Genomic DNA, 18,023 nt, shown 5'->3' with positions numbered 1-18,023 from the left:
GACTCCGCAGCTTCTTCTGAAAGCTCTCCAATCGACAGCAACGCATGATCTATCACCTTCGCACCGTGAATTAAAATTTTATGTACTGTTGCTGGAAGATAATACCATGAATATTTTGTTACTAGCCGTTCAGCAGTATTCAAAGCATAGCTTTCGAATTTTTGAATATTAATAGAATATCCTGGTGCTAAAGCTTGCAATATTGTTGCGCATCGGGTTATGACTTCTTTATCAATGCCTGTAATCTTAGATGCCAAGCTGGGGTTTCCAAAAAATTTTCTAGCTGTATTTCCATCGTTGGAAGATCCTTTGCCTCCGTCTCTTGGTTTATCAACAATGATTCCCATTTTGTCACGAAATTCCGCTTGGATTCGTTCTTTTCTTTGCAGTACATTGAGCTTATGTTCTGCTGATCTCGCCTGCCACATTTTTATTTCCAACTTGTATGAAAGGTGCATTATGTACTCAAAAAAGCGTATGTACGAATGAAGTGGCGATAAGCCGAATTCAACGTTTTTTGCTAGACATTTTTCTAATTGATTCATTTCCGTTGGTTTTGCACCGCATATAAAACATTTCATTGAGGGCGTATTGCTTAACGCGTTGCACACTTTACCATCTACCATAGTAAGTTGCAGGGTATGGTTGATGAATAATTTTTTATTGAGAACTTGAAATTCAGTTGGCACTAGCTTCTCAATTTTCTTTTTGAAGTATAGTTCTTCTTCAACGGATAGTGAGGCAGTTTCCTTTTTCAATTGAATCCTGATTGGCCTACAATAGCGAGTAGAAGATGGTCTCGGATTTTTCCATATTATTTTGGCGCTACTTTCAGCTATAAGCTGAAGTGGGACGTACGACGTTGCAAAAATACACCTATCATCGTCATTACAGTTGGAAAACTTTTGCTTGTATTCACTGTGACCAGTACTGCCATCAAAGCCCCATTTTCCAATTAATGTTAAATTATCCTCCACACCATCCAGACAATTTTCAATAACAGTATTTTGAAGCTGTAAAATACTTGTAGCTGTGTTGTCTAGAAGACTCTGCAGCTCCACTTCTGCATATGTTTCACCTACTGTTATGTCATTTGGGTATCTTGACTTCTTGAGTTTGAGAATTTTCTCATAGCTAGGCAATATATTGCACGAAGCTTCATTATTCACAAACTCTCGAATTACCAAGTATTGGTGTTTGGTTATACCAGTCTCCATTAAAAGCGATAAAACCTTTTCAATATCTGGTTCGGAAGACTTAAGGATCGGTGGAGTGTCGGATAAGCGTAACACAGAAGCTGCAGACTCATCGTGTTTTTACAGCAGCGCTATCCGACGACGTTTCGTCCTTTTTGAGGACTCAGCAAAGTCAATTTTGGGACGTCCACGTTCCGCACTTGAAACCTTTGCTTGAAGAGGCTCAATTAACATGGTTCAGCCATTCGTATTGAAATTTAACAATTAAACCTTTATTGCGTTTGTATTTAGCCCAAGAGGCAATAATTTTTTTGCAAATGTAATTCAAACAGTTTTCAAGAATCGTTAACTCAACTACATAGCCCTTGTTTTTAATGGTTTCTGATACCAAACGTATCACACTACGTGTTCTTTCCGCATTCGCACCCTGTTCTGCGCACCAAAGCTCTAGGATGTGCATACGCAAAAAAGTGCAATTACAAGAATCGTCTGTAGAAAACGGTAAGAAAAATATGGGGAAAAAAATAATAAGCAAAATTGTTCACACAAACATAATTGACAAACACAAATGATGATTACAAAAGAAACATCACAAAAGCATAGGACAAGCAGCAAAATACGGCGAAAACTTGACCTTGAAGACTGCAAGACAGCTTCAGTTTATTATTGTTTACTCGTATGTTTGCAAATATTTGCAGCTAGACTTTTTATTTTTATTTTCTTAAAACATTGACAAATCCAGTGATAGCACTCATTAAGGGGGATCGGGGGCAATATATCTAAAAGTTTACCTAAACTAGGAAAATGACGTTCACATAATACACAAAAAAGGTATAATCCATCAAAAATTCACCAAAAATGATAAATTAATTCAATGAATTTTACAATTAGAATTTATTAAAGTAAATACCTGAAACTTTAAAATTCATTTTAAATAATTAAAATTGGACCTATCATTCGCACGTTTGACCACTTTGAAATTCACTTTTGTTGTGACGAAAAGCAATCAAAACTCCGCTGGGCTGCAAAAATGAACAGCTGTTCTCTCTTTACACTATATTTTTAGAATGTCCCGTTAGAGTTAAGACAAAAAGGTTTTACCATACACATATTTGGACATTTTAGAGACAATCTGTTTACTTTTCGTAAATATTTGGAAAATTTTTTTTTTTAATTTTTGGCCTATGGGCGCAACCACTGTGCAACGGCAAGAACGGCCGGCGAAAAAAAGAGGGTGGCGCACACTCTACGTGCAAGTACGAGCCCCAGGATGCCACAGCTGAACAACCGGTTGCCGATCATACCCCAACCACGGCCACAACCAGGACCGCAGAACCCAGAGACGCCACCGCAGCAGGCTCCCATCACACCGGCACCACGGCAACGTGGCACGGCGTCGCCAGACCGCGATGTCCTGGACATAGAAACGGAGGTACAGTATTGGAACTGGCACGTACAACCACCACATTTATGGACGGGGGCCATCAAGAGATAGGACGAAGAGTAGAGAGAGTTGCAAATTCAAACTGAAACTTAAAATGAATCTTAAAGCTGACAAAGACTCGCAGCGGCCTCGCAAATATGCTGTGTTTGCCGGTGGCGCACGGGTTTCCGGCCCAATGCTGGGTCAGCACTTTGATATTATGTTTCATACACTAAGCCAACTGTTCTAGTTCGTTGGCTTGTGTTAAGTACTCCCCCTTTAAGATTACGGCCGTCCTTGGCTGGTCCTAATTCGGCGATCATCCCGTTTAATTGGATTGCAGATCTCCGCGTTCCGATGAACCGTAGACAGGTGATGCCGATACAAATCAATTCACAACAAATCGCTGCTGCGATAAATATTATGCGATGTAAATGATCGGTATCAATTTCTCTCCCGAACTCTTTGATGAACTCCAAGATACGTTCACTCAGCTGGTGAAGAAGACTCTGAATATCTCTGTTGGTGGTGATATTCAATGATGGGGAACTCGCTACCCCTGGAGCTCTTATTTGGGCCTTATCGTGATTTTTAAAGGTGTTGTCATTTACCACGACGCAATCGTTGAAGGTAATGAGGTGTGTGCCACGTAGGTAGACATATGTTCCGTTGGCCACCGTGACCTTGGCTGGCCGGTCATTGATGATGATAATTCCCTCATCCACACGGGTGAGCGGGTGTAGGTCGCTTGGCTGCGACTCGCAATGCGCTAGAACGCCTGCGTGTAGTTCCCTGGCGCATGAGCTTTCCGTTGATAGATGGCAAAAGGTAGCCCCCAGTGTTGGGGTGCAGTTTTTTATTGTATGGACTTCTTCTCCACACTTTGTAACCATGTTGTCGGTTATTCGCAGCATAACTGCTTTGCAAGTCACTGGAAAAATAGTGACCTTACAAGATAATTTTATTTTGGGGAATTTGATAATAAAGTGTATCATGTTAGAGGATTCTAGTATTTTACAGACGATGCGGACATAAGATCATCTATGGGGGTATATGTGGGTTCTTTCAGCCAAACTGATTTTAAGTCTGCATGATCTAGGATATTTGGACTGACAATATGCCAGTATTACAGCCATCATTAAATTCTGTAACTCTATCATTAGTATTCTATTCCTAGCCAGCAGTGTCTCATATAAATGATGTGTCAATTTGGATATTTTTATGTGTTTGCAAGATTTGATTTACAGTTGTTGTTAATTGGTTGATTCGACTTTGTATTCTAGTATTAATTTGGATTTGCCTATTGTTTAACTGTGTCTACTGCCACTCTGTGTACCTAACTCTTTCTAGATTGCCGGCATCCGGCTCCCCGCTACTACCTTTAGCATAGAACCCAGAAAATCTAAACTCCTTGCGATTCTGTGGTGGACTTTTAACGAATACAGCGTGTCCCGACGGTGCGAGGTGTCCACTTCTAGCAACTTCCTCAGGTAAGACTGTGGAAACATCTCCTTCATGCTGCTTGTTTCTTTTATAACGCGCCTGTATTCCGAAAGGTTTGCCGAGTGGGTCACGTATGTGAGCTCCTCCCACACCAGGATCTCTCCACCTATGATTGGGATATACCTTGCTTGTGAATAGTTACTGATGTGCGCTGACACCAATGACAGTGAGAGGAGGATGAAAATTCTGAACCTGTGGGAATGTATTTTTTTAGTCGCGTTTTCTTGTTCGCTGAGGTTTATTCCATCACCAATCAATTTTATCCTAAAACTATAACATCGCGCCTTTGGCAACGGACTTAATGTCTACTAAATGGAAGTTTGCCAAACAGCTGATGATAGGTAGTAATAATAAAAAATGTAAAATTAGCGAGGGAGTTTTTTTAAGTTGTCTTTGTGGACCACCCTCCCTTCAATGAGGACCGTGGTCCACAGGTCTGCTTGTATGGCTTTTTCCTCACACAAGGGAGTGAGTTTATTGCCAAGCCTTCTAATGGTTTCGCCCATTTCGAAGACTCTGTTTTGTCGAGAAGGACTCTTAATTTTGTCAGCAATCCGTTCTTGTGTGTCGTCCGTGTATTCTTGTATTGCGTTGACTGGCCTCTTGTCGATGACCGAATGGATTGATTTGTTATATTTAGTAGTGGCTAACAAGATTATTTTCACGGTATCACTTATGCCCTTGTCAATTTTTAGGCATCTGGCGAGCTCTCGTAGAGTGCTGTGGAAACGTTCCTTGCCCGTTTGAAATGACTCCTTGTCGCAGTAAATCACTTTGGCCTTTGGAAATAAATTCATGACCTGTAACAAGGCCGGTTTCAAATCCTCAATTGTTATTGACGGCACATGCTGTACGACGGCGAATATCGAAAACTTGTCAATGCAAGTGAGAAAATATTTTTTATCCGTTGAGAAAATGTCTAGAAGGAATCAATGACTCGCCAATCTCTTGTTTCTTCGGATGCCTATCATACTTAGCTATCGCGCATGTTTTGCATTTTTGGACAATTTTATTGACCAGTTAGGCCATTATTGGGAAGTAGGGAAGTAGGACCGGTGGGCCCTATTGTGTTCTGCTAATATGACTTCCCTCTATTCCTCGACCCCAAAAATATATGTAATACGGCTCTTGCACTGCCAGAGTCGGGAATCTCCGCACTAAGTCGTCCTGCACCTTTGCTAACGTGTGCAAATCGCAATGGAGGACGTTTACGCCCTTGGGGACTATTGCATCCGCAAGGTCGTTGAGTAATGACTCCTTGTCGGTGAAGTTGATCGCATGTCGTTTCTTATTTTTGAAAAGAACGAAAGAGCGTTTTAGCGGAAAGCGGGACTCTTCTTGAATTAGTTGGTTCTGGAAGCAGTTTAGGGGCTTATCCGTTACCCCCATGGGGTATGGATATATCTTGGCGTAAATGGGCTCTACGCTAGTCGTTCTAATCGTGGCCACTACCGATGTGTTATATGGCAGGGCCTCGTTGGGATCTGCGAAGGCGTTTTTTCGGCTTTTTATCATCCCCAGAAATGCCTTCTTCACCAAAGGTGGTGCATCTGCGCACTCCACGTTAGTGAAGTTGACGTCAGTGCATTTATGAAATGAAATCTTCTCAACCTCGTTACCCCATTTGAGTTGGGCGGAAGCGAGGCAAAGTGATGCGCCGGCCTGTGTTAACAGATCGGCCCCAATTATCCCGTCGAATATTGTAAAATCTGGTAGAATGAAAAAAATAGCTTTCAAATTAAAAATCGAGACGAAGCATTTTTTTGTGACAGTGGTGGTGCCATGAACTGAGTGAATTTCGAAAGGAGAGTCCACCGGGCGGATACCCTTTAGCTCTTTGCGAGGTCGGATGTAACTTTTCGACGCACCGGTGTCTAAAAAGAAATTCATTGGGTCCCCTGCTACTGGTTGTCTGATGATGGGTAACAGGGATTTTTTCCTAAAAAATTGACGTAGTCAGAATCATACTCGGCAATGGCATCGTCGTCTATTTTCGATTCCGCTTTGGAGGCATATGCTCCTGTCTTTTCTTCCACATTCTGCGTAATGAAGTTAATTTTTTGTTGTTTCCTCACGGCGCCTGTGCGCTCAGAGATGGGTGGTCTTCTGTTCTGGTAAGCATATGCTTGGGTCGGAAGCAGCAATTTAGAAAATGTGGGATCGACCTCCATAGGCTCTGGTGTGCCGTTGTTTTTGTAGTTTTTGACATTTTGCGGGTCGGCGTGAACATGTGCCTTATGCTGCCTATTGAAATACGGATTTTTGGTATTATTAGGTTGTGGGTCTGGTAGTCGTACTTGTGAAGTTGCTGAACGTGCGCTTTTGCAGTAGTTTTGCGATTTTTGTCTTCTTGACTTTTTGCAAAACTGGGTGCAAAAACGTACCTCTTGTGGTTAGATTCCACTTCTAGATTCCACTCCACGTCAGCCAGAGCTGACGGCATGTATTTCGGCTTTGCTGCGAAAAGCACGTCAGTGAGGTTGCGTTTAAGTCCCGAGATGAAAATACGCAAGGCATCCTCTCGGAATTTTTCGCACAATATTCTTGGCGTCGATGGCTCGTGAGACATATGAGCTTTATTTGTGAGTTTTTTCTCGACCTCATCATAATACTGTAGCAGGGTCATGTTGTTTCCCTGTGTTAAAGAGCTCATGTCTTGTTCAATGACATGCATTGTCACTGTAAGTGAAATCGAGCCGATTTTTAAAAGCATCGAAATTCTGTACAGTGCCAAACGAGGATAAAACGTTATCGGCCGCGCCCCTAACTTTGTTTCTAATAATTGTCACTGCCTCGTAATGGCGAGAGGTGCCATTGAAATTTTTAAATATGCGATATGCAGCTATCGCCGCTTGTCACCACGAGACATATGATTCCTATGACCCCGAAAATTCAGGAAAATATTTAACGGCGTCTAAAGTCACTGTACATGGAGAATTATTAGTTATATCTATGGGTTCGTAGTTTCTAATTACGGGTGCCACAGCTGAGGTGTACGCGACATGTGATGCTGCCAGCGCGCTGCCCAGCTCCTGAATTTTTTGAAGCATTTTATTTTTGCCAGTTGGTTTTTGGCTGCCTCGTTCTCAACAAATAATCCAACCACCAGTTACCTAGAGGATCCATATATAAACAAGAGAGAACGCTATAGTCGAGTTCTCCGACTATATGATACCCGTTACTCAGCTAGTGTAAGTGCGAAGGACAGTTTTTGGCGGTTTGTGGGCGTTAGAGTGGGCGTGGCCAAAAGTTTTTTGGCAAATAGATAGAAATTTACAAGACTAATACAAAACTGAAAAAATATCAAAACATTTTTCAAAAGTGTGGGCGTGGCAGCTTTGGGCGGTTTGTGGGCGTTAGAGTGGGCGTGGCCAAAAGTTTTTTGGCAAATAGATAGAAATTTACAACACCAATACAAAAATGAAAAAATATCAAAACATTTTTCAAAAGTGTGGGCGTGGCAGCTTTGGGCGGTTTGTGGGCGTTAGAGTGGGCGTGGCAAAACGTTTTTTTGCAAATCGATAGAAATTTACAAGACCAATACAAAAATGAAAAAATATTAAAACATTTTTCAAAAATGTGGGCGTGGCAGTTTTGGGCGGTTTGTGGGCGTAAGAGTGGGCGTGGCAACCTGAATCGACAAACTTGCGCTGCGTCTATGTCCCTGGAGTCTGGATACTTAATCTTTTGTACTTCCTGAGATCTCGACGTTCATACGGACAGACGGACAGACGGACAGACAGACGGACGGACAGACGGACATGGCCAGATCGACTCGGCTACTGATCCTGATCAAGAATATATATACTTTATATGGTCGGAAACGCTTCCTTCTGCCTGTTACATACTTTTCAACGAATCTAGTATACCCTTTTACTCTACGAGTAACGGGTATAAAAAAAAACAAGTTGGGTGTCATTGGAAAGGATTTTTTAAGCCCTTTCCAATGGTATGCTTTTCACGATTCTGAAATTAAAAATACGACTTTTCATAAAAACTCTCAAAATTACACTTGCACTTCTTCGCGCACAAGCAATCTTGGAAGGGGGTGTACCTGCGCGCACAAGCAGTCATAAGGATGATTGTTACTGTGTCCTCAAATTTCTGGAAATGTAACTGTTGGTTGGATTATTTGTTGAGAAATATTTAGAAATAGCATACAAACTGGTTATAGGGTCGTGTATACGTATATATAAAAATATCATATAATCATAAAACCGTTAAAAAACCGTCGCTCCCGTATATTCCAGCTACTTTCAGCTAAAAGCTATGGAGCCGTTGAGAAGAAAACCTAAACAATCTGAAGTCATAGCGACTTTCAGCTTAAGGCTACCCACGTTTTAAATGTATGCCTTGCAAAATGTTACTTAGAAAGTAACAATGACTAGTAGTCACCAAAAATTTCCTGAGCCCTGACTGCGCTCATCCGAAATAATTCCCTACAGAGGTATGTATTTTAGATTATCTGTGATCTGTCTCCATTTTCATTACGCTAGGAGACCCCATAAAATCAAATATTTATGACTCTTTGAACATATTATCGAGAAAGTCAAGCGGCTATTTACCTGCATTCAAACCCATAGCTCGCCCTCCATTTCTGACTTCCCCATTGCAGTCTGCAGTCTGTGAAGGCTCCTTTATTCGAGAACCAATCAGGTGGATTCTAAGAGTAGACACTCCCTGTAGATGTCAAATCCTCTTATCCTGGTGTATAAAAATGGATCCCCTTAAATTTCTCAGGATCAGTTCTTATAATACCTCAGCACTGCATTCTTATAATATCATTTCGTTCGAACTTGCTCGTGATATATCAAACCATTCACTGTGAAAAATTTTAATAACGAATTTAAATATATAAATAAATATATTTATAAAAAATTCAAATAGAATCATCAGTGGCTTGTGATTTGTGCAACCAATGCATCGAAATTAGTGAGTTTGACTCTCATTACGCGAAGTGCTCAGAAGCCAGTAAAGCCTGCGAGGCTTTAATGTTAAACTCGAACATTAGGTGTGACTTATGCTCTAATCTAGTAAAAAATTGTGAATTTGATGATCACTACCAACGCTGTGAAGGACCCCGAAATATATTTAGCATTTTAATGGGTAGAGGAAAACTGGATGATCTACAAAACCGGGCAATTAATCAAAAAGACTACCCTATGACTCCAGCTAAGTCTTTAAAATGATTGAGGATGGAAGAGGATAAGGAAATATCTAACCCCCCAAAAAGAAAAAAAATTGACTCAAGAAGGGAACTCTTATGTCCTACTTGCGTTGAAAAGTACCAAGTACCAAGCAGTCATAAGGATGATTGTTACTGTGTCCTCAAATTTCTGGAAATGTAACTGTTGGTTGGATTATTTGTTGAGAAATATTTAGAAATAGCATACAAACTGGTTATAGGGTCGTGTATACGTATATATAAAAATATCATATAATCATAAAACCGTTAAAAAACCGTCGCTCCCGTATATTCCAGCTACTTTCAGCTAAAAGCTATGGAGCCGTTGAGAAGAAAACCTAAACAATCTGAAGTCATAGCGACTTTCAGCTTAAGGCTACCCACGTTTTAAATGTATGCCTTGCAAAATGTTACTTAGAAAGTAACAATGACTAGTAGTCACCAAAAATTTCCTGAGCCCTGACTGCGCTCATCCGAAATAATTCCCTACAGAGGTATGTATTTTAGATTATCTGTGATCTGTCTCCATTTTCATTACGCTAGGAGACCCCATAAAATCAAATATTTATGACTCTTTGAACATATTATCGAGAAAGTCAAGCGGCTATTTACCTGCATTCAAACCCATAGCTCGCCCTCCATTTCTGACTTCCCCATTGCAGTCTGCAGTCTGTGAAGGCTCCTTTATTCGAGAACCAATCAGGTGGATTCTAAGAGTAGACACTCCCTGTAGATGTCAAATCCTCTTATCCTGGTGTATAAAAATGGATCCCCTTAAATTTCTCAGGATCAGTTCTTATAATACCTCAGCACTGCATTCTTATAATATCATTTCGTTCGAACTTGCTCGTGATATATCAAACCATTCACTGTGAAAAATTTTAATAACGAATTTAAATATATAAATAAATATATTTACAAAAAATTCAAATAGAATCATCAGTGGCTTGTGATTTGTGCAACCAATGCATCGAAATTAGTGAGTTTGACTCTCATTACGCGAAGTGCTCAGAAGCCAGTAAAGCCTGCGAGGCTTTAATGTTAAACTCGAACATTAGGTGTGACTTATGCTCTAATCTAGTAAAAAATTGTGAATTTGATGATCACTACCAACGCTGTGAAGGACCCCGAAATATATTTAGCATTTTAATGGGTAGAGGAAAACTGGATGATCTACAAAACCGGGCAATTAATCAAAAAGACTACCCTATGACTCCAGCTAAGTCTTTAAAATGATTGAGGATGGAAGAGGATAAGGAAATATCTAACCCCCAAAAAGAAAAAAAATTGACTCAAGAAGGGAACTCTTATGTCCTACTTGCGTTGAAAAGTACCAAGTACCAAGCAGTCATAAGGATGATTGTTACTGTGTCCTCAAATTTCTGGAAATGTAACTGTTGGTTGGATTATTTGTTGAGAAATATTTAGAAATAGCATACAAACTGGTTATAGGGTCGTGTATACGTATATATAAAAATATCATATAATCATAAAACCGTTAAAAAACCGTCGCTCCCGTATATTCCAGCTACTTTCAGCTAAAAGCTATGGAGCCGTTGAGAAGAAAACCTAAACAATCTGAAGTCATAGCGACTTTCAGCTTAAGGCTACCCACGTTTTAAATGTATGCCTTGCAAAATGTTACTTAGAAAGTAACAATGACTAGTAGTCACCAAAAATTTCCTGAGCCCTGACTGCGCTCATCCGAAATAATTCCCTACAGAGGTATGTATTTTAGATTATCTGTGATCTGTCTCCATTTTCATTACGCTAGGAGACCCCATAAAATCAAATATTTATGACTCTTTGAACATATTATCGAGAAAGTCAAGCGGCTATTTACCTGCATTCAAACCCATAGCTCGCCCTCCATTTCTGACTTCCCCATTGCAGTCTGCAGTCTGTGAAGGCTCCTTTATTCGAGAACCAATCAGGTGGATTCTAAGAGTAGACACTCCCTGTAGATGTCAAATCCTCTTATCCTGGTGTATAAAAATGGATCCCCTTAAATTTCTCAGGATCAGTTCTTATAATACCTCAGCACTGCATTCTTATAATATCATTTCGTTCGAACTTGCTCGTGATATATCAAACCATTCACTGTGAAAAATTTTAATAACGAATTTAAATATATAAATAAATATATTTATAAAAAATTCAAATAGAATCATCAGTGGCTTGTGATTTGTGCAACCAATGCATCGAAATTAGTGAGTTTGACTCTCATTACGCGAAGTGCTCAGAAGCCAGTAAAGCCTGCGAGGCTTTAATGTTAAACTCGAACATTAGGTGTGACTTATGCTCTAATCTAGTAAAAAATTGTGAATTTGATGATCACTACCAACGCTGTGAAGGACCCCGAAATATATTTAGCATTTTAATGGGTAGAGGAAAACTGGATGATCTACAAAACCGGGCAATTAATCAAAAAGACTACCCTATGACTCCAGCTAAGTCTTTAAAATGATTGAGGATGGAAGAGGATAAGGAAATATCTAACCCCCCAAAAAGAAAAAAAATTGACTCAAGAAGGGAACTCTTATGTCCTACTTGCGTTGAAAAGTACCAAGTACCAAGCAGTCATAAGGATGATTGTTACTGTGTCCTCAAATTTCTGGAAATGTAACTGTTGGTTGGATTATTTGTTGAGAAATATTTAGAAATAGCATACAAACTGGTTATAGGGTCGTGTATACGTATATATAAAAATATCATATAATCATAAAACCGTTAAAAAACCGTCGCTCCCGTATATTCCAGCTACTTTCAGCTAAAAGCTATGGAGCCGTTGAGAAGAAAACCTAAACAATCTGAAGTCATAGCGACTTTCAGCTTAAGGCTACCCACGTTTTAAATGTATGCCTTGCAAAATGTTACTTAGAAAGTAACAATGACTAGTAGTCACCAAAAATTTCCTGAGCCCTGACTGCGCTCATCCGAAATAATTCCCTACAGAGGTATGTATTTTAGATTATCTGTGATCTGTCTCCATTTTCATTACGCTAGGAGACCCCATAAAATCAAATATTTATGACTCTTTGAACATATTATCGAGAAAGTCAAGCGGCTATTTACCTGCATTCAAACCCATAGCTCGCCCTCCATTTCTGACTTCCCCATTGCAGTCTGCAGTCTGTGAAGGCTCCTTTATTCGAGAACCAATCAGGTGGATTCTAAGAGTAGACACTCCCTGTAGATGTCAAATCCTCTTATCCTGGTGTATAAAAATGGATCCCCTTAAATTTCTCAGGATCAGTTCTTATAATACCTCAGCACTGCATTCTTATAATATCATTTCGTTCGAACTTGCTCGTGATATATCAAACCATTCACTGTGAAAAATTTTAATAACGAATTTAAATATATAAATAAATATATTTATAAAAAATTCAAATAGAATCATCAGTGGCTTGTGATTTGTGCAACCAATGCATCGAAATTAGTGAGTTTGACTCTCATTACGCGAAGTGCTCAGAAGCCAGTAAAGCCTGCGAGGCTTTAATGTTAAACTCGAACATTAGGTGTGACTTATGCTCTAATCTAGTAAAAAATTGTGAATTTGATGATCACTACCAACGCTGTGAAGGACCCCGAAATATATTTAGCATTTTAATGGGTAGAGGAAAACTGGATGATCTACAAAACCGGGCAATTAATCAAAAAGACTACCCTATGACTCCAGCTAAGTCTTTAAAATGATTGAGGATGGAAGAGGATAAGGAAATATCTAACCCCCCAAAAAGAAAAAAAATTGACTCAAGAAGGGAACTCTTATGTCCTACTTGCGTTGAAAAGTACCAGGCATCTAGAGAACGTCAACATATTTTAACCGATATACATAAAAATGCGTTGGACAGAGAAGTTAAGAACAATGCGAATTTCATATTGCTTACATCTGAGACGACATTTCCAGTAAAATCATATCGAATTGATAGTCCATTTAATAATATGATTGATTTAAAAGAGTTTTATCAGCAGTGTCAAAATAGTTGAAATTATAAAGCATTGTATGATAGATTACAAAACCATTAAATTTAACGTAAGTGTATATGGTACATATATAAAGCAAATAGATGAAGGTGTTACAGTGGATACAATGAAGCACTTTAAAACTGCCTACAAATCTGTAAACATAAATGAAGACATTATTGATGAGCTAAATTCGGCCATAGATTGCTTACTTACATTGAGCAGCTAATTTTAAAGAAAAAGACTCAGGCTGGGCTATTCAAAATTTTTATCTATTTTGAAACTACTATAATAAAACTGGAAAACATTCCCGCCAGCGGATCCATTAAAGCGCCTAAAAAAAGCGACTTATAGCTAATGAAAACCATGAAAATAGGACTCTACAACCCCCCAGCAAAGGAAATATTCGAGAGAAAGGATGACAAAGCCTCAAAGCTATAACATTAATATTAATGATGAAACTATTGTGTATGGCGGAATGAATTTAGATTTTTCGGGAATTAAATTTCCAATCGAAAAAATAGGAGTTCGACATTTTGAGAAAAACAATGTCAACTTTAGCATAAATATTTATGAAATTGATAAAGCAGGTGAAAAAATTGTTGGTCCCACGATTAAAACAAAAGAAAGAAAACGGAACCACATTAATATATTGGGAATAGATAATATTACCCAAAACATTATGCATTATGCGTACTAACAAATCTTTATACATTATGCTCTTCACAATTTTCTGAAGGAAAATCGGGAGGATATTTTTGTGAGAACTGTCTTCAGTGTTATCAGGTAAAAAGCACTACTCACAACAAACTGGAATACGGAAAAGTGTACTCATTTTATCCTGACCCTAATACGACAACATCGTTTAAAAGGTATCACAAAAAATTATCTCCTCCAGTGGTAATTTATGCAGACATTGAGGCTGATCTTGAATTCTTCTGCTTCCTCGTCAACCATGCAAGTACAAAAGCATACGGCATGTGCAGTATCTTTTTATGTTTTATGGGAAATCCTAATCTTAACGGGCTGTGGACCTACGAGGGATGACTCATTTGATGAACAGCTTCAAAATGGAAATGGTTGCGCCTGTGAAAAAGAAATAAATGCGAGCGACCTGGACAAATTCTTCGACTAATGTTCTGGAGAATTCGTAGGTCCTATCCATAGGAATTGTAAGATTAAGTGACCCTTTCTTTCTGTAGTGTTTCATAATTTATCTAAATATGATATCCATTTATTTATTACTGAATTAGAGGGGGACTTAAGTCCCATACCTTGCAATAAAGAGCTCTATATAGCACTTACGCAAACAATCAAAATCAATGCTACAAGCAGATACAAAATAAGATACACAGTCCGCTTTTTAAATTCAAGTTTAGAGAAACTATTAAGCTATATGGAGGATAAAGATTTTAAAATTCTAAGTACGAAATTTCAGGGAGAAAAATTTAAGCAAATGATGAGGAAGGGGGTGTTTTCCTATGACTACTTAGATAGTTTTTAAAAGTTTAATGATACCCAACTTCCAAGCATTGATAGTTTTTATAATTCTCTTAGTGAAGAAAATTGTAGTATAGATGACTTTAATTTCGGACAGAAAGTATGGGAGACATTTAACTGTGGAACTATTAAAGACTATTTAAAACTATATTTAGAAAGCGAAGTTTTAATTTCAGCAGATGTGTTTGAAAATTTTAAGAAAATTTGAAAAAAATTTATAAGTTAGATCCCATTAATTATGTTACTGCGCCATCAATATCATGGGACGCTATGCTTAAGTTCACTAATTTAGAACTAATAAGTGAGGTTGATATGTATAATTTTTTAAAAAGAGCACAAATTTTTTTGGTAAATTGATAAAAAATTACAAGACTAATACAAAAACGAAAAAATATCAAAACATTTTTTAAAAGTGTGGGCGTGGAAGTTTTGGGCGGTTTGTGGGCGTTGGAGTGGGCGTGGCTACATGAATCGACAAACTTGCGCTGCGCCTATGTCTCTGGAGTCTGTGTGCTTAATCTCAACTTTCTAGCTTTGGTAGTTCCTGAGATCACAGCGTTCATACGGACGGACAGACGGACATGGTCATATCGACTCGGCTATTGGTCCTGATCAGAAATATATATACTTTATATGGTCGGAAACGCTTCCTTCTGCCTGTTACATACTTTTCAACGAATCTAGTATACCCTATTACTCTACGAGTAACGGGTATAAATATAGCATGTGATGGTAGTATAGGGTATATGCTAGAAGTTGATGCTGTTTACGGGAAATCAATGGAGAATGTAGCAAAGCGTCGTCAAGTAGCTTTAGTTAAACATTATCAATCGAAACAAAATTCTTCAGGCTTTAGACAGCGCATAGCTAGAAATAATTTTCATAGCGTAGAAATATTTGGTTCAGACTTAGTAGCATTTGAGTCAACACCGTCCAAAATTATGTTTGATAAATCCATATATGTAGGAGTAACGGTTTTAGAACTCTCAAAATGGTTTATGTATGAATTTTATTATAACTTCCTTTTAATTAAAAGTCCATCTTCGAAAATAATATATATGGATACAGATTCATTTACACTATCTTCAGAAGAAGATTTTTATTAAACTATAAAACACAACCCACGCTTTGATACTTCTAACTATAAGCAAGAAAACCAATTTAATATAATACAGGCTAATAATAAAGAACCAGGAAAAATGCCGGTAAGGTTATGACTTAAGGCTAAGGCATACTCTTGTTCAGTTGATGGAGAAGGAAATGACCCCGAATGCATAAAAAAAACAAGAGAGAACGCTATAGTCGAGTTCCCCGACTATCTGATACCCGTTACTCAGCTAGTGGAAGGGCGAAGGAGAGTCTTAAACACGGTTTTTGGCGGTTTGTAGGCGTTATTGTGGGCGCGGCAGAAAGTTTTTTGGCAAATCGATAGAAATTTACAAGACTAATACAAAAATGAAAAAATATCAAAACAATTTTCAAAAGTGTGGGCGTAGCAGCTTTGGGCGGCTTGTGGGCGTTAGAGTGGGCGTGGCAAATAGTTTTTTGGCACATCTATAGAAATTTACAAGACCAATAAAAAAATGAAAAAATATCAAAACATTTTTCAAAATTGTTAGGCGTTAGAGTGGGCGTGACAACATGCGCTCCGTCTATGTCTCTGGAGTCTGTATGCTTAATTTCAACTTTCTAGCTTTTGTAGTTCCTGAGATCACAGCGTTCATACGGACGGACAGACAGACGGACAGACGGACATGGCCAAATCGACTCGGCTATTGATCCTGATGAAGAATATATATACTTTATATGGTCGGAAACGCTTCCTTCTGCCTGTTACATACTTTTCAACGAATCTAGTATACCCTTTTACTCTACGAGTAACGTGTATAACTATGAATAGAATTTAAAAGGAGCATTCTAAAATAAATATGCAAATATCTTTTCGAACCGATATTCGAGGAGACATGAAATACTGACAATGTTAATTTGCGGACCTTCAGGATCGGGAAAAACAAAATTTCTAGAAAATCTGATACACCGGAAGAATGATCTTTTTGTTTCAATTGATCGAATTATTTGGTGTTATGGGGAGGAGAGTGCTAAGCCAAATTTTAATAATATTGAATACTTTAATGGAGTTTCTGAAACGAGAAAAACGAAAATGAACCTAATGAGCCTATTCTCTTGATATTGGACGACTTGATGATAGGTGCCTTTAACAAAAATGTATGTGAACTCTTTACTAAAGGTTCCCACCACCGAAATTTATCTGTTACTGTTGTTACACAAAATATATTTCACAAATCATCGCATACCAGAGATATATATATACCATTATTGCAAGGTATGGGACTTAAGTCCCCCTCTAATTCAGTAATAAATAAATGGATATCATATTTAGATAAATTATGAAACACTACAGGAAAGAAAGGGTCACTTAATCTAAACTAAGGCTTTCAATTTCTATGGATTGGACCTACGTATTCTCCAGAAAATTGGTCGAAGAATTTGTCCAGGTCGCTCGCATTTATTTCTTTTTCACAGGCGCAACAATTTCCATTTGAAGCTGTTCATCAAATGAGTCATCCCTCGGTTTCTTGGAGTTAACCCAATATTTGTAATACAGACTTAAAGTTTTTTCATTAAAAGTTTTTCAAAATGTTTGTATACAATCAACGCCTATAAAATTATAAAATTTAAATATGTAAGTTAAACATAATTTTATTAAAATGTTTTTCTATTTACCTTCGTAGGTCCACAGCTCGTTAAGATTAGGATAATCTTTATGGGAAACATAAAAAGATACTGCACATGCCGTATGCTTTTGTACTTGCGTGGTTGACGAGGAAGCAGAAGAATTCAAGCATGTTTTGTCATTTTCAAGAACAGCCTTAATGTCTGCATAAATTACCACTGGAGGAGAAAATTTCTTGTGATACCTTCAAACGATGTTGTCGTATTAGGGTCAAGATAAAATGAGGACATTTTTCCACATTCCAGTTTGTTGTGAGTAGTGCTTTTCACCTGATAACACTGAAGACAGTTCTCACAAAAATATCCTCCCGATTTTCCTTTAGAAAATTGTGAAGAGCATAATGTATAAAGATTTGTTAATACGCATAATGCATAATGTTTTGGGTAATATTATCTATCCCCAATATATTAATGTGGTTCCGTTTTCTTTCTTTTGTTTTAATCGTGGGGCCAATAATTTTTTCACCTGCTTCATTAATTTCATAATTATTTA

The 18,023-nt window shown here is 38.2% G+C and overlaps 1 protein-coding gene across 9 annotated transcripts in view; it reads right to left on the bottom strand.

Moving 5' to 3' along the window:
- The window catches only part of LOC26536261 (unconventional myosin-VIIa), an 893,412-nt gene that overhangs the window by 244,469 nt on the left and 630,920 nt on the right, over positions 1–18,023 (bottom strand). Inside the window, exon 18 of one of the 9 annotated variants that reach the window (XM_039377692.2) lies at positions 12,576–12,639. The exons of 7 other annotated variants lie outside the window; for them this stretch is intronic. In XM_039377692.2, coding sequence (XP_039233626.1) covers positions 12,591–12,639 — 49 coding nt within the window. In that variant the 3' untranslated portion in view covers positions 12,576–12,590. Of the gene's footprint in view, positions 1–12,575; positions 12,640–17,807; positions 17,848–18,023 lie in introns of those variants that run through there. One more of the 9 variants, XM_039377693.2, reaches the window with a different exon arrangement.

This window comes from Drosophila yakuba, chromosome X (genome assembly GCF_016746365.2).
Source record: "Drosophila yakuba strain Tai18E2 chromosome X, Prin_Dyak_Tai18E2_2.1, whole genome shotgun sequence".
In the NCBI taxonomy this organism is placed as follows: domain Eukaryota; kingdom Metazoa; phylum Arthropoda; class Insecta; order Diptera; family Drosophilidae; genus Drosophila; species Drosophila yakuba.
Note: the sequence above shows the minus strand (reverse complement) of the source record. Positions and strands in the feature narration are given on the sequence as shown.